A 25,178-nucleotide genomic window follows, 5' to 3' on the forward strand; every position below is an offset into this window, starting at 1 on the left:
CAGGGCTTCTTGGTAATCCAGTCCCAATGCAATGCCCATATATGGAGTGTCACGGCAGCCTCCGTGTCGCTCTGTTCTCGCTTGTGTCACGAGGCGTGACGGACTGATGCCCGTATATGGTGGAGTGACTGATGGGTCACGCCACGGGTTTTGCAGGTTTTCATAGTAATCTACGGTCGCAATTATTATGCAGAATGTCCCATTTCACACACGTTTTCAAATGTATAAATTGTATACAGATATTTTGAAAATGGCAGATCTATACAAACTCAACAATGTGTCACATCGCATGCTTGTAGATCAGCAATTTTCAAATGGCCGAAGTGTATATAGGGCTTAATGTGGTTGATGTGTGTTTTGTACTAATGATCTAAATCAGTGGTTCTCAACCAGTGGTCCGAAGACCACCAGTGGTCCTTGAGAGGGTTCCAGCTAGGTGGTCCCCAGCTAAATGATGGATAGTTGGTACCCAAATGGACCCTTATAGAGTGTTGTAGTCCCGCCCCCTTTCATGACGACGAGAGACCCGGAAAAGAATAACGTTCATTTTCCTCAGACTTTTCAAAAAGTATTTATTTCAGATGTTTAAGCCGCGGACAAAGCCAACTCAAGTGGTCAGAAATCATGACAAACACAATGTTTTGGGCCGATCAAATAATTTGTAAGAAAAACAAAGTGTTGTATCCTGCCTTTTTTTCATGGTTTGTCACAACTCCAGGTGGAGTCTTTAAATTAATACTTAAATTAATACTTTTTGAAAAGGAAAAAAATATATTTCCCGGGTCTCTCGAGGGAGCGGGACTGCGACGCTCTATAGATCTTTTAACTCTTGAGAGCATATAATTAAACCAAATATTTGGTTTCATTTTACGCTCAAGAGTTAAATTATTGTTAAACATCTGCATTACTACAAGAAGTCTACCCAATTAGTTAATATAGAATTGTTATTTTGATCAACATCTGCCTGCTATATATCTCCTACAGTATAATGGTACCAACATCAATACAGAATGGAATGATGGACAAAATCTCATCCGACACCAAAATATTCTTTAGTTTTTGGTCTGAGAGGCTAAATATCATCTAAAAAATCACACCATTTGAGCCACGGAACCACCATTTAATGGTGGTTCCGTGGCTCAAATGGTGTGATTTTCTTTTTGAGGGCGGGAACCCCTTTTGGTGTTAAGCAATATGTTAGATCTACAAGCTCATGTGCCGCGCTATGAGCTTGTAGTTCTGCTATTTTTTTGAAAAATTGTGGAAAATGTGGCACAAATCTTTTAATATATTGTTTCAACGTTTTTAACTCAAATCTTTGCTTCTGGGGGGGGGGGGGGTCCTTGGAACAGAATATTTTCAGATGAGGGTCCTTGACATGAAAATGTTTGAGAACCACTGACATGGAAACATGAGTTTTTCAGAAAACTGTCAGGATTTAGAAGGCATTTGTAGAATTGTCCTCGGGTCTAATCCCTTTTTCTTTGTTTATTTTTAAAGGAAAACGATTGTCATGGTCAAACCACAAGAGGGTGACCGCGGTCCACTCCCACTGTAGCTGTTTCACACTGTATTAATTGAAGTTACTTGGACACTGAGGCCTAAAAAAATCTTCTAAATCCTAAACGTTTTCTGAAAACCCTATGTATCTATGCCAGTGTGCTAAACATTTTTCCTGTCAAGGACCCCCAGAATTATCTGTATTTGGCTGCGGACCGCCATCTGAAAATATAATATTCCAGGGACCCCCCAGAAAGCAATAATTTGAGATAAAAACATAATCTTAAGCGCCTTTGGTAGGAGATTTCCAACTGTACAAGCAAATAAAATCGCGCAATTAAAAACAATGACATGTGAGATGATTTTGACCACGGGTGTGCAGCGGGACATCAGACACCTATAAAAACATCCCTGTAATAATATAACATTTTTACTTTGGCATAAATGGATGTGTAAGCCTTTATTTCCAAGTAACATGACAATGACAAGCATATATAGCTTGCCTACTTGCAATGGTATATGGGTTGGGGGTTAACACTTTGACTGTGTGTGTCACAAGTTCACAACCATCTAGTGGTGAACACATTAAAACACAAGCTGATGTGGAACTGTGGAACATCACCAGTGGCGTGCACAGACATTTAGAGGGGCAGGTGCTCAAGTGAAAAAAAGGGCACCTTGTGCAGCGCGTGGAACCGGCTGGTTGCCTTATTCCATTTTGGGGCGGGAACCCATTTTGGTGTTAGCATTATTGTATGCTTTAGCTATTGAAAAATAGCAGATCTACAAGCTCATAGTGCGCCACCGAGTGGCGCGCTACGAGCTTGTAGGTCTGCTATTTTTTTTAATCGAAGAACGACTGACAGAAACATAGCTTTTTCAGAAAACTGTCAGGATGTAGAAGACATTTTTAGAATCTGATCTCAGGTCAGAATGGGTTAAAACTAGGGATGTTGAAAAATGTTGAAAATCGACTCGATTATCGACTCATGCCTCCCGCGACTCAAAACGTATGAGTCGAAAAATCGTTTTTATTTGTATTATTATTTTTTCAGTCAGTCAGTGCCGCTCGTCGCATGCAAGTTGACTTTGAGCAGAGCGCCGTGGACCCCATCGTCCAAGGGTGTGTGTGTGTGTGTGTGTGTGTGTGGTGGGGGGTGGTATCTTAGCAACACTAAATGATCTGTCCCATTGGTCGTGTGCTCGTATCATGAGCCAATGGCTGCAGCTCTGATGAGCTGTAAACACACTGGATTCACACAAAGATACAAAAAGGTGGAAGAACAAACAATTGTCTTCAAGCCACAAGCTGTCCCAGGACCTGAAACCATCAAAACAAACTCACTCCACGAAGAGCCACATACAGACAAGAAAGGTTTTAGTTGTACAGAGTGTGGCAAAATGTTTAGTCGCAAGGAAAGTCTGAAGAGGCACACAGTTGTTCATACAGGGGAAAAGTCCTTTGATTGCACAGTTTGTGGTAAACGCTTTGGTCGAAAGAGTCAACTGAAATCACACATGAGGACTTCAAAAAGCCCTTTGATTGCACAGTTTGTGGTAAAGGCTTTAGTCGCAGTTGTGCAAGGCCTCACACAGGGGAAAAGCCTTTTAGTTTGGTAAAACAGGCAATTATAGAACACACAAGGTTTCATGCAGGGGGAAAGCACTTTGCTTGTACAGTTTGTTAAAATAAATCTGTCTAAATAATATTTTGAGAACACAGTTCATAATTGGTTGACAATGACATCAATTTATTTACGTGTTTAAGTTCTACTCACTTTTTTGTAGTTAAGTAGAAGTGTTTGCTGTTATTTCTTTATTATTATTTACAATAAAGGTTTATCTGCTACAGATCTTTTTATTTTTGATATGGACATCACAATCACATTGCTCATTGCACAAGTACAATTCATAGATGCAATTGCTTACAGTGTGTTAGCACGTACAAGGCTAGTTTTCACCACCTTTTCTAAAAAGACGGTAACACCTTAGTTTAAAATACCCAATCGAGTACAAAAAGAGGAATATTTGGTGATGCTTGTGTAATTGCTCTGCCAGAGCTCGGGTCGGAAGTCTATCAACCAGTCCAGAGAACAAAGGTGAAACATGATGTAAACATTTAAAAAACAATTTGATGGTAGAGATAACCATAACATTTTCAAGTTTTCAAATAATTGTAGTGTTGTAAAAAGCACATTTGCCTCCGAGATACTAGTGGAGACAAAAGCACTGACAATTGGAAATTCTCCAGTAGCCTAAAGTAAAGAAAATACCCCAAATGATTGTAATCATCAAGTACAGTACTTGAGTAAATGCAATTGGTTACAACGCGTCTCAGCGCAACACTTTATGAGCTTTTAGATTGGCTATTTTCAGCAATTGTAAAATCAGTCATTACGACGGCATCAAGGCCCGCCAAAATACATTTTGGTCGACTAAATCAACTAGATTTAGTCAACTAAAATCTTACGATATTTAGTCGGCTAAAACTAGACTAACACTGAAACATTCCAGGTGACTAAAATGTGACTAAAACTAAATGAAAACTATTTAAGAGACCATGACAAAAACTAAAATCAAAATTTGCCGTCTAAATCAACAGTGCCCCCGGGTCAGGGCGGTGCGTTGGACGTCCTCGGGGACGATGAGGACCAGAGGTTAAAGGTTGACGTCCTCTGGGACGATGAGGACCGTGGCGTCTCGGTTTCCTCGCCTCACCACCATCTGCAACGCCGCGCCGCGCATTACGGCGGCGCTGATGTCAGTGACCGACGCCACTCGCTCGCTGTTCACGCTGACGATGACGTCACCCTTCTTTAGCCCCGCCCTAAAGAGTGGACAGGGGAGGAGGAGAGGAGAGGCGAGGAGATGCGAGGCGGGGTGGGGAGAAGAGAGGAGAGGAGAGAGATGACTTTGACTGATTGAATAGTTTACAGTGCAGTCAAACATGCACTTTCGTCCATGCTAAACCCCTTATCCCTAAACTACTTTGTCTTTTTTACTATTTCTAAGAAACATTTTTGAATGGTGGATATTTCATTGTGTGGGTATTAACCTGGTGGAACTGTTTTATTTTGTAGCATTGACTGGTGATTTTATTTTCTAGAATGTGTCTGTACTTTAGGGGTAAAGCTGAAAAGCGTACAATTTAATGATGATGTCATTATTGAGTCAATTATATTAGGCTACTTACCTGTGTGATTGGCAGATGTGGGGAATGGGGTAGTTTCAGAGAACAGGAGTCTGTGCACCAGTGCAGGTGCGTGTGGTTTCCAATCAAGGAGAGAGAGAAGAGGCTGCGTCCGTTTGATGTGTGATCCTAAGGTTTGTAACATTTAATGTAAAATAGTATAGCTGTAGTTTCTGTCATTCTGTGTGTTTTTGCTCGACAACTACAGTGAAGCTGCAGTAATCATGTGTATACGCGGACTGAATGTCCACAAGACGTTTTTGTTTTTTTAGCTGCAAGTCTCACTAGCTGCAGAGAGAAGTTGTTGGGCTAAACAAAGTCTCTGCTGTACGTCGGGACGACAGGAGAGCTGTTACTTTCTACACTGTAACAGTGAGATGCCTGCCTGCATGCTCTGAGGACATTCTGCTGCTGTTCGTTTGGAAGTCGGGATCGGTTCCTGCTGGAGAGGAGCTCTGAAGTGTTGCATCAGCATCACTTACCCACCCACCCACAGACACTCGTCACACGCTAAGGTAGGCTACCTTTGTTCTATTTTCCTGGCTCAGTAGATCGAGCGAAGGCCGAAGGGTCCATTCAGTTCGTGTTCGTACCTGCGAGCATCGATACAGGCCTGCAACGGGGGTTAATTGTTTTTAATTGTTGTATTGCCAGGGTGTAAACCGTGAAAGGTTGTGCCGCCCACATTGCCAGTCTATTGTTTAATTTTGAGGTTGAGCTTTGAAGTTAATTCATTGAAGTGTTTTTGGTTTATTTGAAGCAGGTTATACTCTTGCAGCCACACATCATGTAAAATGATTGTTATACAAAGCAAAATATCGTACACGTCGATGATTTGCCAATGGATAGAACCATGTGAATCATTTAGCAAATTTATTGTCTGAATTAGCTTATTCTAGTCATTGTTTTCTAAAATGGTGGCTAGGGGTAAAATGAACCAATGTCCGGGGGTAAATTGAGTCAATGGAAATCACTATTCATATTTTTTTTGCTACTCAAATTACTGAATGACCTTTAATCTGCATGTACATACTCATTTAAGAGAAGTTTGCAATATTGTATTAACAATATTGCAAATATGGTTCTGATTAACAAACTTTATTTAATTGTCTTAATATTGTTTAAATAATAAATAAACAAATAAATAAGACTATTTGCAAAAGGGAAAACTTATTATATTATTATCGATAAGTGAATACATTATCTATTCAAGTTTAAGCTTAACATTAAAATATCATGTGGTTCAACTTACCCCTCAACTTGGATCAACTTACCCCTTACCTGGGGCAAATTGAGCCACATGACCACTTTTTTTTAAAGGTCATATTTTCATGGCCCTTTGTCATAGATGCTTATTCATAATTTCAGTTGATAGACATCCTGAAATATGGGTAGATCATTAGATTTTACTGTCATCTCATTTTGCCTTGCTTCCAGGACAACTTAAGCAAAAAGTGGTTCATCTTACCCCGTTCTCTCCTATAGGGTTGCAATTAAAATAGGTTTTCATTTAAATTATTTAAATTAGGCCTACATCTAAGAAGACTAAAATTGGGTTTAGTTCATATAATTAAAATAGGATTTAAAAATATTCTAAAACAGGGTTTGGCATAGGCTAATTAAAAAAAATTATAAAGTTAATTCAGCATAGGCCTAATTCAAATAGGTAGGCCTATTGTTTACACACCAATTAGAATAATAAGGGATGTTTTTCTGGTTTGTTTGAGATATAGGTTGATTGACAATTTGTATGTGTTTTGTCTAAGTAGTAGGCTAAATGTTATTTTATTATACTTAGCTGACTGGACATTGGTTTCTTGGTAGCCTATTTACATAATACAAGTGTTTACCTGCTAACCTGATGAGTTAAAATATTTACTGTACTTGATGACCTGGTATTGAAGTTAACTAATAATTACCTGTATACTTACCTTATCTGGGAATTAAGATACTTGACGTTCTAATTACCTGGAGGAAGAAAAGAGCGTTGGTTATTTACAGTAGAAAGGGGGCTGTGAATTAACTTCATTTCTAATACTTCCCAGTGTAGTCCTGAAACACAAATTAATGTAAACGTATTCATATTTAAAACATAAAAATAAGAACTTATTTATTAGTAGGGGGCAGGAGCGCTACAAATAGTTCAACTAGCCGATCTACATACGCTACGTTGTGAGCTTGTAGATTGGCTATTTTAACTATTCAAAAAATGATTTTCAAAATGGTAAAAAAATAAAAAGTAGTTTAGGGATAAGGGGATTAGCATGGGCAAAATCTTTGCCCTTGATCAAAAAGCATATAGCACAAAAAAAACTCCTAACGTTCTTGTTTCTATTCGGGTCCTGTGTATTCAATTCATAAACATGACGTGGGAAAAAATAGCTAAATTCAATATAACATCACAAAATATAAAACACTATACAGGTATGTCCAGAGTGGAAGAAAAAAGAAGGGAGGGGTTGTGACCACCTGTCTCGCCTCCGTCATTTTTTACGTACAGTTTGAAATTTGTTTGTAAAGTATTCGATCGATCAATCAATCAGTGTTATGACTCACTTTTCAGCAGGTGTTCCAGAGAGAACCTCCAACACGTACACTCCAGACATCACATCCACGTCCTGAAGCTCAGCAGCTGCACTGCACGCACGCAAATACACACACGCACGCATGCACACACGCACACAAACACACATTTAACATCTTTATCTACACAGGCAGGCAGACAGACAGACAGACAGACATGTTAACTCACGTTGGGGTCAGTGACATCATCCTCACTCCGATGTACTTCTTGTTTAGTGTGTTTTTGGCTGGAGCTGAAGGTCAAAGTTCAAATGTCAATACGACGTGTGTGTGTGTGTGTGTGTGTGTGTGTTTGTGTGTGTGTGTGTGTGTGTGTGTTGAGAAGGAGTGGGCAGTCGCTTGCCCGTTTGTCTTCCCGGAAAAACTGTGTGTGTGTGTAGTGCGCACATGACGTGTGTAGTGTGTGTGTGCGTGCATACTATGTCTCAGACAGTAAGTGTTTGATCTTGTCAGCATGTGTATGTGTATAGTCTGGAAGTTCTGATCATGAGTGAAATATAAATGATTCCGTCATACAGTCTGGAACAACAGAAGTTCTGATCATGAGTGAAATATAAATGATTCCGTCATACAGTCTGGAACAACAGAAGTTCTGATCATGAATAAAATATAAATGCTTCCATTATACAGTCTAGAGTAACGGAAGCTCTGATCATGAGTAAAATATAAAGCAGAAGTGCACCCTCCTCCCTACATCAGTTTCGTCTTTACAATCACGTAAAAAAAAGAAAAAAAACACTGCTCATCTGCCGAAAAGTCACAACATTATAATGAAGAAAAAATAAAGGGAGGCTCCACACACTCAAATCTGTGCACAATCAAAATATTTGCAAGCTTCCTCTGGTCTACTGATGACCTTCGCGCAAATGTATCCTAATATAAATTATAATCATCTTAGCGCCAGTTTAGGCACAGGGATATATCCAAAGGAGCCACAGACACGAGAGGAATAGTAACGAACGTTTAATGGTAAACAACCAGGGGGAAATGACGGTACACAAAGGATCCGGTCACCTGGGGCTCAGGTGCCTATATGCTGTTGCCATGACACTGTTGCCATGACAATACCCAACCCATTCCTGGCGCCACCCTTTTTCCTTTTTTTTTTTCTTTTTAAATGCACACCCCTATACACCCCACACACTGTGCATCTACACCCCACAAAATACACATTAGAAAAAGAGCTGAAGTCTGTCTGGTTGGCGGCGTTCACGCCCTGATCGGCGAGGCCCCGCAGCTGGGCCACTCGCTGGTCTGACCGCCTCCTCAGGTCTCACCCCGGGCCCGGGTGACTCAGGAGGAGACACCGTCTCATCCGTCCGCTCCGCACTGTCTGAGACGTCACTACGGGGACACAGGGGTGACAACGGAGGCTCCGAAATCGCTGGTGGTGTATCAGGGCCTTGTGGGAACGATTCCTCTGGATCCTCATCGGATGACAGGTCCGTGTCCACTGGGCCTGTGACTGCAGGGCCCACCACCTTGTAGCAATCACTCACTCTGACTCTGTACGAGGTCCGACGCAGTTGGTTGCCTGTGAACTTCTGGATGTTGCACCACGCTCCATCAGTGCTGACAACCAGGTATCTGTCACGGGCTCTCGACTTGTTCCGATCTCCATATAGGTACACCAGGTCTCCCGGCTGGAGAGATACTGGCGTAGCTACTCGACCGGACGGTGTCTTTGCTCTCATGCTGTACGGGTGGTTGGCAACCCGTTGTGACTGCTGCTCTCTAATGAGAGCCTGGTCGTCGACGGGTAACTGCTGATGGGAAAACTGATCCCGCTGATATAACATCTCACGGGCAGCCAACCCACGTGACCTGACACGGCTGTTCAAGCGGGCTGTGGAGACAGAGAGCAGCAGAGGGGTAACGACTTTGCAATTTGGCTCCATGCGCAAGATCTCCCCTTGCAGTTCTTGAATAGCTCTCTCAGCCACCGGGTTCTTGTTGACGTTCTTGACCCTGCCCACCTCCACGACCAGCCTGTGTTTCGCGAGCACCTCATCTCCTTCCAACGCAGCGAATCCTGGTGCTGGGTCAGTTCTAATCACTGCGAAGGGCCCATCGAGTGGACACACACCTACGCACAGGCGAAGTAAAGCGTCTCTGAGTGTCTCTGCGCGTTCGTTCTCAATGATGGATGTCAGCGTGAATGACGTTACGCACTCTCGAACAACGAGAATGAACTGGCGTTCCCGTCTGAACACATCAGCTGCAAAGGCTGCCCCAACGACCTCGGGAGGGTCACTCGTTGACTGGTCCTGCATGACTGCAGGGGCTTTTCTCAAGGATGCACACTGGTGACATCCGTCAGCGACGCGTTGAACAGACGCATCCATGTCCAAGGCATAGAAGTACCGCTGTACGACTGTTCTCAACTGGTGGGTGGACGGATGGTCAAGTTTGATGTGAAGAGAAGTGAGTAGGCCATCCAGCGCAGCCCTAGGCACCACAATGCACTCAGTTGATGCCGCGAGTGGGGTGTGGCGCCGGACGACCAGGAGACCATCCCGGGACAACGTGGCGACGCTCAAGTAGCGCTTCACGTCGCGCACATTCGTCAGTTTCTTCGACGGTCGTGTGCCCTGTCGAAGATGAGCACCCGTACGCCTGAGATCCGAACACTCAGCCTGTATAGCCAGCCACGCTGACCTAGATGTAAACGGCATTTTCTGGGCTCCTCTCATAATGTCCCCCGTGCTGACCTGGCGCACAACAGACTCAGCAGCCACCTGAACGAATGTACATATCTGACATGTCGGGTTGTCACACTCCGGTGCATTGCGGCTAGCAAAGTCAGATGGTAAGATGGATGCACCTGCCACATGCCGGACAAGCACCTGGTACCGGCTGGCTGTCGACAGGAACGAAGTAACACGAGGGCTTGCTGAGAACTCTCCCTTACACAGTTTCTCGAAGGCCTGGACACATGGTTTGCTGTCTGTCAGCACGCATGTCTTCTGAGACGACTGAATGATGTAGGGAGCGAAGTGCTTCACTGCTGCTGCTATGGACAAAGCCTCAACCTCACAGGGCAGCCATGTCGACTGGTTTTTGCGCAACTTGGCGCTAAAGTATCCTGCAATTTTCACGGTGTCCTTACAGGTGATGTACAGCGTCGCAGCCAGACCCGGATCCCTGACCGCGCCGTCCGTGACAATCCATAGCTGGTCAGCCGGTCGTGGCAATGTGACGGCATGGTTCAAAGATAGGGCTCTCTGGGATTTGCTGAACGCGCACAGCAGCTCGTCTGACCACTGGATCACGTCTTTTGATTCTCTACCAGCGATCGCGTCATCCAGTGGGGCGAGTGTGGTGGCACAGTTTTTAAGTACGCGAGCCAACACCTTGTACGCCCCAATGAATGATCGCATTTCAGTCACAGTCTTTGGGGGCGGGCACGCAGCTAGTGCCGACACACGGTGGGGTGTGGCTTGGATGGTACCTTGACGCCACACCCACCCTAGAATGGAAGTCTGTATGGGCGCTACGGTGGTCTTGGTGGCAGACAGTTTCAATCCACAATGCTGTAGGGCTGACAGCACCCTCCTCCAGACAGCTAACAGTTCATCCAGCGTTTCTGCGCCACAGTACATGTCGTCTGCAACTTTGGCTAAGAGGCCTTGCTCAAGAAGGTCTCCAAACACCCTGCATGTCAGCTCCTCCAATGCCGTCTCGGACCCTGGCATGCCCATGGCGCTACGCACATAGACCCGAACACCTCTAAACGGTGTAACGACTCCGCAGTACTTCCATGAGTCCTTTGATAAGGGGATTTGGTAAAAGGCTTTGGTGAGGTCAGTGGCAATAATGTACTTCCACTGAGCTATCAACCGTAATGTAGAGTCAACGTCGGGCATCAGGGACGGCTGAGGTTTGCTGTACCGACCAACGTCCGCAAATGCAGTGACGAGGCGAGAGCCACCTCCTGCTTTCTTAACCAGAAATGAGGGGTTGACATACTCAACTGCAGCACCAATATCCTCAGGCTTTCTGAAGACACCCATCTGCTCTAACGTGTCAAACTGAGCCTGGAGCTCCTGTAGCTGATTCCTGGAATATTGTGGGACCCTGCCCTTCCGCTGTGGGGGTTGTACAGGTCCCATGTTCACTTTGGCTTGAAACGGTCCCACTGCACCATTGTATCCTTTGAACTGTGGGTCAAACACGTCATCATACTCCGTGTGCAGTGCACAAAACTTGTCTCTAATGGCAGGAGGCATGATGTTGTCTGGGTCCAATGCCACACCATCAGAAAAGGGGACAGACCTGGACCCAGGACCAGGCTTGCGAGTTTCAGCTATAGGTGACACATCTTCACATGATGGAGCAAACGTAGCTCTGACACGGCATACATGGTCGTGTCTCTGGATCAGCTGTGGTTCCCTGGTGAAGTTAGGGACTCGAATCTTCCCTGCCACGCCTTGCAGCAACACTGGGGCAAGCCATTGGTGTTCATGTGGTTCAACGGCCAACTCGCCATCCACGTCACACAGGTCGGCTGGCAAATCTAGCTCGATGTACTTCCCAGGCCACACTGTGGCCTTGTCTGGTGCGCGTAGTACATGTGCGCGCCGCACAGCATGTCTGTCACTCTTGTGCTGCGCGCCGTAATAGTAGGTTTTCTCCCCCACGCACACCTGATGTTTGGCCGGCCTAATCGAGATGTCGTTCCTCACCATGAACGGGATCCCGGCCAAGATGTCTGAATCCAGGTTTTCCACAACGAGGCCTTCAAAGTAGAGGTTGTGGCCATCCCTCTGAAAGCATGTTCTTATCTCCCCCAATACCTTCAAAGGGGAGGAGCCGTCGGCCTGATGGGCCGACTGCGTGGTCTTTGTTATGGTCACGCCCAGTCTCGTGGCGCATGATGCCTTCATCATATTTCCTGTTGCGCCGCTGTCAATCGTGAGTCTTACGGCTAGATGGCCATGAAACGTGTCGAGATATGGTGATGACTTGATGTCCACACGCTGAACTACACTGGCTGCAGTCATCTCTTCACCCGTGAAGTTGTCTGATTCTTCTTCAGACTCGCTATGCTCACCCGTGACCTGCCGTGTCTTTACCATGAACTTTTTGTCCTCTGGGGGCAGGAATGGGCACTTACTCAGAAAATGTTCATCAGGCCTTCTGGCCTCCTTGCAAAGGGGGCACACCCTCCTCCTCGGCACATAGTTTGTCTGTTTTGGCTTGGGAAATCTAGAGCTAGAAAATCTAGAACTAGACCTGGAAAATCCAGCAACAGCTGTGCGCATAACCCTTGCATCCACTGATGCCTGTAGCTCATCTAACAGGGAATCAAGGGCCTGTGAAACCTCTGGCTTAATGGATGCGAGCGTGCGTGATCGTAGCTCTGTGCCATATCGCTGCTTCACCAGTCTGGGTAACTCCTCATGCAGTAGGCGGAGCCACGTAAGCACAATAAAGTTCTCAAGTGATGGCGATAGTTCCTCATCTTCTCTCACAGCCTCTCCCATATGACTGATACCAGCGTCTTTGTGCAGCAAATTGTCCTCCATAAATGCCATTAAGCGCTGGAATAAATCCTCTGGTCTCTCATTGGGTTCCAATTTAATAGCAGCAAAGTCAATGAAATGTGCTCCTGTGCACTGAAATCCATAGTGCTGGCGGATAGCTTGCCATATACTGTCAATACATGTAGAATTTTTCACGAAGCTTTGACGTGAAATGACAGGGCAGTAATTGGCTATTTGCCCCAGCATCAATTCCAACATGCTCACTTTTTGTTCCTTTGTGCGGCGCTGCGGGCGGGCTACGTCATCCTCGTCGTCAGTGAAGCCTCTGTGTGGTGACGCTCTAGTTTTCTTCTCCCATACTGCGCCGTCAACAAGGAACGGAGCGAACTCGCTGTCAAGTAACAGCGTATACAGGAGATTCTGTCGCCAGTTTTCAAACGAGTTCACGTTCTCTATCTTCGTCAAGCACCATTGTTTAGGCGCTCTGTGTGACGTTGCCATAATGATCCTCTCGCGTTCCGACGGTAGAAGTATATCCACAGTGCGGCTTTCTCTTCACATGGTATACGATCCTCTTTCGGTGCGAGACGTAAGTCCGATCGCCGCTGCCACCACGCCAGTTTAGGCACAGGGATATATCCAAAGGAGCCACAGACACGAGAGGAATAGTAACGAACGTTTAATGGTAAACAACCAGGGGGAAATGACGGTACACAAAGGATCCGGTCACCTGGGGCTCAGGTGCCTATATGCTGTTGCCATGACACTGTTGCCATGACAATACCCAACCCATTCCTGGCGTAGCATATATAGCTTGCTGGTTAGTGGAAAATGAATCAATGTAAAGATCTTTTCAAAATGTACTTTTGTGAACGGAAATTGTAGCATCCTTACTTAGATTTCCTCTCAATTCTCACAAGTTCCAGACTCTATATAGCATTCAGGAGGTGTAGTTCAGACTCTATGTAGCATTCAGGAGGTGTAGTTCAGACTATGTAGCATTCAGGAGTTGTTCAGGAAGTGTTCCGTTCACCTCCACCATCTGTTCTCTTCCCTCCAGCTCACTGGTGTGCTATCAAAACCAATTGCTTTTAGCTTGTTAACCAGTATGGAGTGGTTCATGGTGTCAAAAGCCTTTTGGAGGTACAGCATGACCATGCTGCCGTATTTGCCAGCATCCACCTCGTGTTTGATCTGGTCACTCAAATAGAGGAGGCATGTGTCAGTGGAGTGGGATGTTCTGAAGCCGGATTGAAATTCGTACATTAATTATTTTGAGGCAAGATACTTTTCAACCTGTTCATAGACTATTTTTTCCATCACTTTCGAGATGGAGCTAAGAATAGAAATAGGGCGGTAGTTGCCGGGGTCTAATTTGCTCCCTTTCTTGTGCAGTGGGGTTACTTTGGCCAGTTTGAAATCTTGGGGGACCTGACTCTGTTTGATGGAGAGGTTTATATAGCATTCAGGAGGTGTAGTTCCAGACTATATAACATTCAGGTGGTGTAGTTCAGACTCTATATATAGCATTCAGGAGGTGTAGTTCCAGACTCTATAGCATTCAGGAGGTGTAGTTCAGACTTGTATAACATTCAGGAGGTGTAGTTCCAGACTCTATATAGCATTCAGGAGGTGTAGTTCAGACTCGTATAACATTCAGGAGGTGTAGTTCAGACTCGTATAACATTCAGGAGGTGTAGTTCCAGACTCTCTATAGCATTCAGGAAGGTGTAGTTCCAGACTCTATATAGCATTCTGAGAATAGAATGTGGAATAGTTGTCTGGCTACGTGAGACTAGTGTGTGTACCTTGTGTCTCAGACAGGAAGTACCTTGTGTCTCAGACAGAAACTGTTTGATCTTGTCAGAAGGAATAGCGAACGAAATCCCTGCCGCCACCTTGAGAGTGTTGATACCGATGACCTCGCCATCCTACACACACACACACACACACACACACACACACACACACACACACACATGGACGCATGCACAAAGGCACACACACACACACTCAGTTGAACTCAGTTGGCTAGATCCATTTCCATAACCTGCTGGATATATCTATGATATATCATAGATATTATCAAATCATAGAGGTTAAATAAAATAATAAAAAATATAAAAATATAAATAATAAAGAATATAATATGAAATGAAAATAAGAAAGTACTGACTATATGTAAAATAAGAAAAATAAGAAAAGATAAATATATTAAATAGATATTAAATATCATAGATATTAAATAATAAATATCATAGAACCTTCTTACCAGATTGACTAATGGTCCTCCTGAGTTGCCAAACTGCAAATAAACCGTTGAAACATGAATTAATACCCATGATTGATAATCACATTGATAACTAGAACTGCACTCTGTCGAGTGCATACTTGCTTGTTGCACACTAGTAGGCCATAAATGGCCAACTAGTGCGCAAGCTGAGCGCGCAAGTACTTTTGACCGTTGTAGGTGTAACTATTTCTTACCTACCTACTTTATGAATATAAACACCTAGTATTATTAAGTATGGTTCAAGTTTCTATCTATATGATGTATCGATGTAGATATATTCTGGATCCCTTTTTAGTTTTTTAAAGAAAAATAAATCATTGATATGTGATGAAAAAAAGGTATATAAATTGAATTAAAATATGTTATACAGTATAATTATTCTGTAAACGGTGGAATCTCAATATCTCTGTGAAGGAACGTTTGAAATGTCTAATTATTAGGTGTAACTATTTGCTACCTATCTACTTTATGCAAATCATTGATATAAAAATATAAAAAGTTGATATAAAAAGTATATAAACTGAATTAAAATAAGTATAATTATTGTATTACTTATTGTAAATTGTCAATTGTTTTAAATGTATTTCATGTTGGACTATAGTGATATTAATACTAAATCATGATCAGAGTCTAACTTCAATTTCTGTAATAATACTTTCACATGTTAAAATATACATGATCTAAAATACTTCCGTAATCTGTAGTTGGATTTGTATTTAATTGTTTGCACACTACACTAACGTTAACATTTATGGTTAACTTTTTGACACTTTCGTTACTTTTATACACCCCAGAAACATAATGTTGTATTACTTACGTCATCATTGAGAGCAGTTATACAATAGCAAATTGTGCCTGATCTGTCTGATATACTATATGGAGTAGGTAGTTGTAAGTTGATTAGTGGTATACTGTCGTTACTTTGCGCCAAAAACCGTGACAGATTACACAAATGACCATATTTATTACGTTATTATTGAGAGCTAGTCATACATATACACACCACGTACTCTGGTCCCAGCAGATCAGGCACAATTTGCTATTTTATTTTTTACTGATTATGTATGTAGTATACGTATGACTAGCTCTAAATGATGACGTAAGACATACGTATACATATATATACTATATAGAGTGTGTAGTTGTAAGTTGATTAGCGGTATACTGTGGTTACTTTGCGCCAAAAACCGTGACAGCTGTCCCGCCATTTGATGTTTATGCAAGAAAACAGCAAATCTGTGCCTGGTTTGCTGGGACCAGATTACACAAATGACCATATTTCTTACGTCGTCATTGAGAGCTAGTCATACATATACACACTACGTACTCTGGTCCCAGCAGATCGGGCACAAGTTGCTATTTTATTTTTACTGATTATGTATATAGTATACGTATGACTAGCTCTCAATGATGACGTAAGACATACGTATACATATACATATACTATATAAAGTGTGTAGTTGTAAATTGATTAGCGGTATACTGTGGTTACTTTGCGCCAAAAACCGTGACAGCTGTCCCGCCATTTGATGTTTATGCAAGAAAACAGCAAATCTGTGCCTGGTTTGCTGGGACCAGATTACACAAATGACCATATTTCTTACGTCATCATTAAGAGCTAGTCATACATATACACACACCACGTACTCTGGTCCCAGCAGATCAGGCACAGTTTGCTATTTTATTTTTACTGATTATGTATATAGTATACGTATGACTAGCTCTAAATGATGACGTAAGACATACGTATACATATACTATATAGAGTATGTAGTTGTAAGTTGATTAGCGGTATACTGTGGTTACTTTGCGCCAAAAACCGTGACAGCTGTCCCGCCATTTAATGTTTATGCAAGAAAACAGCAAATCTGTGCCTGGTTTGCTGGGACCAGATTACACAAATGACCATATTTCTTACGTCATCATTAAGAGCTAGTCATACATATACACACCACGTACTCTGGTCCCAGCAGATCAGGCACAATTTGCTATTTTATTTTTTACTGATTATGTATATAGTATACGTATGACTAGCTGTAAATGATGACGTAGGACATACGTATACACATATACTATATAGAGTGTGTAGTTGTAAGTTGATTAGCGGTATACTGTGGTTACTTTGCGCCAAGAACCGTGACAGCTGTCCCGCCATTTGATGTTTATGCAAGAAAACAGCAAATCTGTGCCTGGTTTGCTGGGACCAAACGACCACAAATGACCATATTTCTTACGTCATCATTAAGAGCTAGTCATACATATACACACCACGTACTCTGGTCCCAGCAGATCAGGCACAATTTGCTATTTTATTTTTACTGATTATGTATATAGTATACGTATGACTAGCTCTAAATGATGACGTAAGAAATATGGTAATTTGTGGTCGTTTGGTCCCAGCAAAACAGGCACAGATTTTATGTTTTTCTGCATAAACATCGAATGGCGGGACAGCTGTCACGGCGGAAGAGACCGGGCGAAATTATTACTTGCGCGCTCTGCTTGCGCAATTAAATACATTAATAACATCCCATATATATACCGTATATATATTATTGTGACCAAATGTTGCAGTTAACTATGGAATCTTGCATTTCCCGTCAGTGTGTGTGTTGGTTGGTTGGTCACCCCAGGTGAGGGAGAATGTGACATCACATGACATCATCAGGGATGGAGTGCGTGACATCAGGGATGGAGATCCCTGATGTCATCAATATTGGCCAGCAACTCTTACCATCTGACCTCAAACCTCAAACCCTTAGATCTCCATATATGGAGCTGACCTGTTCTGACATTCCATATGTTGGTCCTTCCTCTTCGATGTCTCCCTTTTGACTGATACCTGTCCATTTAAACTCAAGACGGGCCTGCCCAAACCCCCAAAACATGGGGTTATGGTTAGGGGTTGGGGTCAGACTAAAGAGAGGTTGTACCAGTACCTCCACGCTACCTAAAACCCCCCGAAATGCACATACAAAACTGTTTTGGCACAGTTATTATTATTATGAATTACCTGGCTGTGATTTCTCCTCCTCCCATGTGACTCAAAACGTAAAAGTTTAACCACATTATCAGCAGCTCATGGTCAAAACTCACTGTATGACCAACTGTAAGTAGCCTATTCTATATAAAATGTACAACGACATCAGTTCCTGCCTGGGCAGTTAGGAGTGCAGAGGGTTCGCGTGTTTTAAACATGTAGTAGCCTATATATATATTTTATTATTGTAACCTACGTATTATTTTCAAAGCTTCTATCAGAGCACCTAGACTAGCTTGGTAATCGATTTTCCGATTAATCACGGGAGTCTCCATAATCATGTACCTTCATAGTGGAGAATAGAAGTATAAATCAAGTTGAGCAACGCCACTCTTCTCTGAGAGAAGAGTGGGGGGGGGGGGCAAATGTGACCCTGGGGGGGGTGACTTGACCCCCCATCCCCCACCTGTTTGCACCCCTGCATGCCATAGCGCCAGCGCTCGCCCAGCAGTCTGCTGTCACCCAGGTGGATACATGCACGCGACCTCGCCCTTGTCGCTTCTTGCCCTCAGGCGTCTTACCAGTATATATATTTACATTAATAATAGATGTATTATGTAGGCCTACATTCATAATATATTATATTTACATTTATAATAGCGTCCGTCTGGATGTACTCCTGGTCAGAGAACTGAGCTCCCAGCTCCTTGCCTCCTCTCAGTGTTGTGCTGACGATGCCTGTTGTCACCGTGTTCTGGAGAGAGAAGGGACTTCCTATGGCCACCACAAACTCTCCTGTAATATGATTATAATACCTTATTAATAATCGAATATGTTCTGAAGAGAGAACTATATCTCCACGACAAACTCCTGTAAGATAATATGATATTTATTCATAATAATATATGTTCTGAAGAGAGAAGGGACTGCCTGGCCACGACAAACTCTCCTGTAAGATAATATGATACTTCATTAATAAGAATCACACCCGTGTGAAGTGAGGGGCGCTCTTGTCGTCATACATCATCTCATTCCGGCCAATCACAATTTGCGTCCTCACTTTTGTCTTCAATGTTTGTGTTTACGTACTCAAAAACAGCCGTTCATTTTCAATGGCATTCAATGTTTGTGTTTATACACACCCTCAAAGCTGGACATAGGAGGGGCCCCTCAACAATATAATATGTTCTGAAGAGAGAAGGGACTGCCAATGACCACAACGAATTATCTTGTAATATAATACTTTATTAATATCTTTTTTATATATGTTTATTTATTTGGGCACATCAATTTACAGTATACACACACATGCACATGTGCTTGTATCATTACATTGTAGCGTCCCTTTTTATAATGTGTGTGAAGGGTGAATGTAATCTCTGCAAATAGCCTTGGATAAAGGCGCTATATAAATGCACAATTTACCATTCAGTGATTAAACATGATAATGTCCATTCAGTGATTAAACATGATAATGTCCATTCAGTGATTAAACATGATGATGTCCATTCAGTGATTAAACATGATAATGTCCATTCAGTGATTAAACGTGATAATGTCCATTCAGTGATTAAACATGATAATGTCCATTCAGTGATTAAACATGATAATGTCCATTCAGTGATTAAACGTGATAATGTCCATTCAGTGATTAAACATGATAATGTCCATTCAGTGATTAAACATGATAATGTCCATTCAGTGATTAAACATGATAATGTCCATTCAGTGATTAAACATGATGATGTCCATTCAGTGATTAAACATGATAATGTCCATTCAGTGATTAAACATGATAATGTCCATTCAGTGATTAAACATGATAATGTCCATTCAGTGATTAAACATGATGATGTCCATTCAGTGATTAAACATGATAATGTCCATTCAGTGATTAAACATGATAATGTCCATTCAGTGATTAAACATGATAATGTCCATTCAGTGATTAAACATGATAATGTCCATTCAGTGATTAAACATGATAATGTCCATTCAGTGATTAAACATGATAATGTCCATTCAGTGATTAAACATGATAATGTCCATTCAGTGATTAAACATGATAATGTCCATTCAGTGATTAAACATGATAATGTCCATTCAGTGATTAAACATGATAATGTCCATTCAGTGATTAAACATGATAATGTCCATTCAGTGATTAAACGTGATAATGTCCATTCAGTGATTAAACGTGATAATGTCCATTCAGTGATTAAACATGATAATGTCCATTCAGTGATTAAACATGATAATGAGTGAACTCACCTGGTCTGATGTCTGCTGACTGACCCAGGGCCAACACTGGTAACTTCATCTGAAACACACACACACACACACACACACACAGTTGTTGTTTAGGATTGTTGCACGTGTCGTGTAGAGTGATGCACAGGAAGCAGGGATTGAACTCCAGTCTCCCACTCGCCAGACCGACACACACAACCTGTTGTGCCAATAGGGCTGAGCTCGATTGGCAGGGCTGTTGTGGGCCGGGTCTTGGCTGTGTTGCGCACAGACAGACAGACAGAAAATCTGACTATCTCACTCACTCACTCACTCACTCACCGGAGCATCGATCTTGAGCAAAGCGATGTCTGTTTTCTCGTCGGTGGATTTGATCTTGGCATCGAACGTTGCTCCGCTCATCAGCTCCACCTAGAGGGCGACAATACAGACTAAACTGGAAAAAGTGCACGTCTCCGCCAGGTCACGTAGGTTATCATATAACCTACCTGACCTATCTAACCCTTAGGGTTGGGTTATAGGGTTAGGGTTATATTTACCTTGATGCGGTGCTTGTTGGCGACAACGTGAGCGTTGGTGACGATGAGACCGTCCTCTGAAACCACGAAACCTGACGCAGTGGCCACGCCCACTTCACGCTTTGTAAACGCCATCCTGTCAGGCAGGCAGGCAGGCAGACAGACAGACAGACAGACAGAATCGTAAATAATCTTACTCCCTACTCGATAACGTTTGGTGGTTGGTTTATATCCCCCCAAAACACCTAAAATGAACACCTGCATCAACTTTGAAGACGGTTTGGTCGATGAGACCGCCAACATTAAAAAAAAGAAACGCATAACCCCCCCACTTAGCTTTAGCTGCAGTTCGATCACATTGCTACTTTGTTTAGCTTCTTTTCATGGGTGGGAGGGAGGGAGGTTTGTGCAGGATATAATTCTGTTGTGTGTGTGTGTGTGTGTGTGTGTGTGTGTGTGTGTGTGTGTGTGTGTGTGTTTACTTGCGGTACAGCTCTATGTGAACCACTGCAGGGCCGATCTTCTCCACAACGTCAGCGATGAAGTTGAACCGAAAACGATGACTTTCAGCCTGATGCTTTACTACACGTACGCAAGTGTACACACACACACACACACACACACACACACACACACACAGACAGACAGGAGGAAATGCATAATGTTGCTCCCTATTTCAACTTTTTACGTTATGAATAAATGATTGTTTAAGACTTCAGGCTAATAGTTTGTAGATCAGCTATTTTCACTAGTTTGGGGTCCCGGTCCCGATAATGTCTATAATTTCTGTTTTTGGTCACGGGAGGGCTCTACGTCCACGGTTTTGTGTACTTTGCATTGTAATCCCCATAGGGGGAATCTTAGATCGCCTCATATAAGAACTGTGTTTGAAAAATAATCAACAAATAACAAATCATCCAGGCCGTTGAACTCATATGGATATGAAGAATCAACTGACTGAGAGAAAACGCTAATGTTGGGGTACCCGCTGTCCTAGTGGTCCAGGCGCATGCCACATAATATAGGCTTTGGCCAGCGCGTCGCGTGTTTGAGTCTAGTTCATGACGACCTTTATGTCTCTCCCTTCTCTCTCTCCCTTTTTCCTGTCAATCTCCACTTGAAACTATCAATAAAGGCAGAAAAGCCAAAAACAAATCCTAAAAAAAAAGAAAACGCTAATGTTACTGCTGCTAAATGACTTACATTTCCGCTAGGAACCGACTATCAAATATGAGTGACCGACTGGTCCTAAACGATACAGAGACACCTCCCCGACAATATCGCAGACAGTTCGTTTATTTTTGGACCACAATTCCTATATGAGACGATCGTAAGATGACCCCATGTTATTCTCCATAGAGAAAAGGCGCCTGTGAGCCAGCAGGGGATGAGCGAGTGACGTCGGGACTTGGGCGCTCTGTAGGATCATAGTGACCGGGTCTTACCTTGGCCACAGGCACCGGCGTGCACTAGGACCACAGGGCTGCTGGTCGTCTGCGCGTCAGCGTTCAGCCTCCTCATCTCGCACATGTCACGGTACGTCACGCCGTTGCTCCCGCACACCGCCGGACCTCCGGGACTGACACACACGCACACGCCCGAGGCCGCACTCCGCGACCGCACCTTTAAGGGTTTCATGACATTCCTTTTCATGTATTTTCTTCTTGAGTGGTGCAACCACTCCAAAGAACAGCAATGTCCGTCCTTACCTACAGTATGTGACTATGTGACTATGAGTACCAGTAGGGGCAAAAGTGGCGCTGTTGTGCCAGAAACAGAGAGAGAGATATTGTTGCACTGTTGCCTGCTAATTACACAGAGAGAGAGAGAGAGAGAGAGAGAGAGAGAGGCAGGGGGAGAGAGAGAGAGGCAGGAGAGAGGGGAGTTGCACCACTCAGTTCACACAGGTGTGATTTTTACTACTATTAGTTTTATGACCTCAATTACACCCACACAACCTGAAACAGATTTTCTGTGGTCAAGGGTTTTCTCTGTGTGTTATGAAGCCTGTGATGTAACAGTCCACAGGCAAAACAGAGCACTTGTTTGAGCCAGAAAACCCCAGAAAATCTACTGAATGTTAAAGGCTCAGGTTTTGTTTTGGTGAAATTGAGCTCAGACAATTTAAAGACCAGACCAGACCTTTAAGAACAACGTTGGTCTATTCAGTAGGGAGATGCACCTTTAAAAGGCCACTTCACCCCATTTGCAACCAGATCTTATTTTAATGATTTTTGGGAGATAAGAAACACTTTCCTGGGTTTTTTATAGCAAAGTAGCAAAGTATTATACTTGATACTCAATACAATGAAAATTACAATGAATGCATTAGTGCTAATAAGTCATGTTATATAGAGAGGGGTGATGTCATACTCTTCCAAATTAAGTTGGAGACTGGAGAAGACGTTACTTATTTTGTTACGCCCACAAATCAACCATGCATTAGCAGTCCAGATTTTGGACCCAATCAGGCTCCGTGTTCCGGGCTAGTGTCGTTCACTGATTGGAGACTGATGATTTTTTATTACGTTGATTGGCTGAATGGTTTGTCTTTCAACGCTGTACTCCCACAACCAGCGTCCAGACTCCACAAAAAATGAATGGTAATGCGAGGTCAAGTGGGAGAGTGGTTAAGCAGGCTACGAAAATCCCAGGAGTGGATTGTGTGGATGATATACAGTACTTTATCAATCCTATCTATAATATACAATCATATATCTGGGAGATCTAAAGGTCAGAGGCCCTTTGACCAATGACTGTGAGCTTCAGTTGTTGACTGTTTCCCATGACCCTCTACCATATTGCCAAATTACAAAAACAATATGTAAGTAAGTAAGTAAGTAAAGACAATTACAGTCACAAAGTGCTTTAACAACAATAAAATTAAAACAAGTCAATAGTCAATAAAACAAGTCAAGAACTAAATCACTAATAAAGTAAGACAAAATAGAAAAAGTTGAGTAAAAGTAAAGCAATCAACATTTTTACCAGGCCGGCTATGGAAAGGCCTGTTTAAAAGGTGAGTTTTCAACAGTCCTTTGAAAATGTCCACAGAATCCACAGTTCTTAGGTGGAGGGGGAGCCGGGGAGCTCATTCCATAGCCTAGGGGCAAAACCTGCAAAGGCTCGATCGCCTTTGGTTATTCGTTTTTGTCTGAGGAACAACCAGCAAAGCCTGTGATGTGGATCTCAGTGACCTTCTGGGCACATACGGTTGGAGCAGGTCAGAGAGATAAGGAGGTGCCTGGCCATGGAGGGCTCGGTCTAGTCTTAAAATGTATTCTGTAATTAACTGGGAGCCAATGTAGGGAGACAAGGACGGGTGTTATATGACAGGATCTCCTGGACCTGGTCAGCAACCTATAGCAGCTGTATTCTGAACCAGCTGTAGGCGATCTAATGCGGTTTTAGACATACAGGTAAACAGAATTACAATAATCAAGACGTGATGACACAAATGCATGGATAATAGTTTCTAACTCCGGGTGTGAAACAACTGATCTTAGTGTTACGAAAGTGAAAAAAGTAATATGGGGTCTTTGCCCATTTGTGCTTGATCCCTAATAATAATAATATACAAGGAAGTGTAACATAAATTTACCGTGGTGCTGGCCTCCACGCCACCGCTCCATGTGCACCGCAGGCCGGCCGCGCACGGCTCCGGAGACCCCGGGACGCACGGCGCTCCCTCGGAGATGGCGTTGGGGGAGGAGGAGGAGGAGGAGGAGAGCAGGAGGAAGGTGGTCAAGCAAAGCAGGATGCACCACGAAGACATGATGAAGCAATGAACTAACCAGAACCCAAACTAAACCGAATCCAAACTAAACAGAGCCCAAACTAAACCTAATCCAAACTAAACAGAGCCCAAACTAAACCTAATCCAAAGTAAACAGAGCCCAAACTAAACCTAATCCAAACTAAACAGAGCCCAAACTAAACCTAATCCAAAGTAAACAGAGCCCAAACTAAACCTAATCCAAACTAAACAGAGCCCAAACTAAACCGAATCCAAACTAAACAGAACCCAAACTAAACCTAATCCAAACTAAACAGAGCCCAAACTAAACCTAATCCAAACTAAACAGAGCCCAAACTAAACCTAATCCAAACTAAACAGAGCCCAAACTAAACCTAATCCAAACTAAACAGAGCCCAAACTAAACCTAATCCAAACTAAACAGAGCCCAAACTAAACCGAATCCAAACTAAACAGAACCCAAACTAAACCGAATCCAAAGTAAACAGAACCAAGAGTAGAGGAGAGGGCTGGGCTGTGATGTCACTCCAGAATGGGTGTTCTGGTCCGTTCTGTGTCTCTGTGTCTTCAGAATGGGTGTTCTGGTCCGTTCTGTGTCTTCAGAATGGGTGTTGTGGTTGC

At 43.1% G+C, this 25,178-nt stretch overlaps 1 protein-coding gene across 3 annotated transcripts; it reads right to left on the reverse strand.

The window, feature by feature from the left end:
* Positions 1-3,269: 3,269 nt before the first annotated feature.
* LOC310854077 (serine protease HTRA1B-like) lies at positions 3,270-25,178 on the reverse strand. 3 transcript variants are annotated; one of them, XM_083758559.1, is made up of 13 exons: positions 25,028-25,175; positions 24,402-24,963; positions 22,246-22,423; positions 21,283-21,382; positions 20,822-20,936; positions 20,604-20,693; positions 20,304-20,352; positions 18,682-18,827; positions 15,032-15,064; positions 14,591-14,690; positions 7,443-7,506; positions 7,247-7,327; positions 3,271-4,327 (listed from the first exon to the last, which is right to left on the reverse strand). In XM_083758559.1, exons 2-13 carry the CDS (start codon positions 24,573-24,575, stop codon positions 4,159-4,161), a joined length of 1,299 nt encoding a protein of 432 aa, XP_083614685.1. In that variant the 5' UTR covers positions 24,576-24,963; positions 25,028-25,175; the 3' UTR covers positions 3,271-4,158. The 3 variants fall into 3 exon arrangements, with proteins under 3 accessions (XP_083614686.1, XP_083614685.1, XP_083614684.1); XM_083758558.1 differs by having other exon boundaries at positions 24,402-25,177; XM_083758560.1 differs by lacking the exon at positions 7,247-7,327 and having other exon boundaries at positions 3,270-4,327; positions 24,402-25,178.

The sequence above is a fragment of the Protomyctophum parallelum genome (assembly GCF_964188405.1).
Source record: "Protomyctophum parallelum genome assembly, chromosome: 23".
NCBI lineage: Eukaryota > Metazoa > Chordata > Actinopteri > Myctophiformes > Myctophidae > Protomyctophum > Protomyctophum parallelum.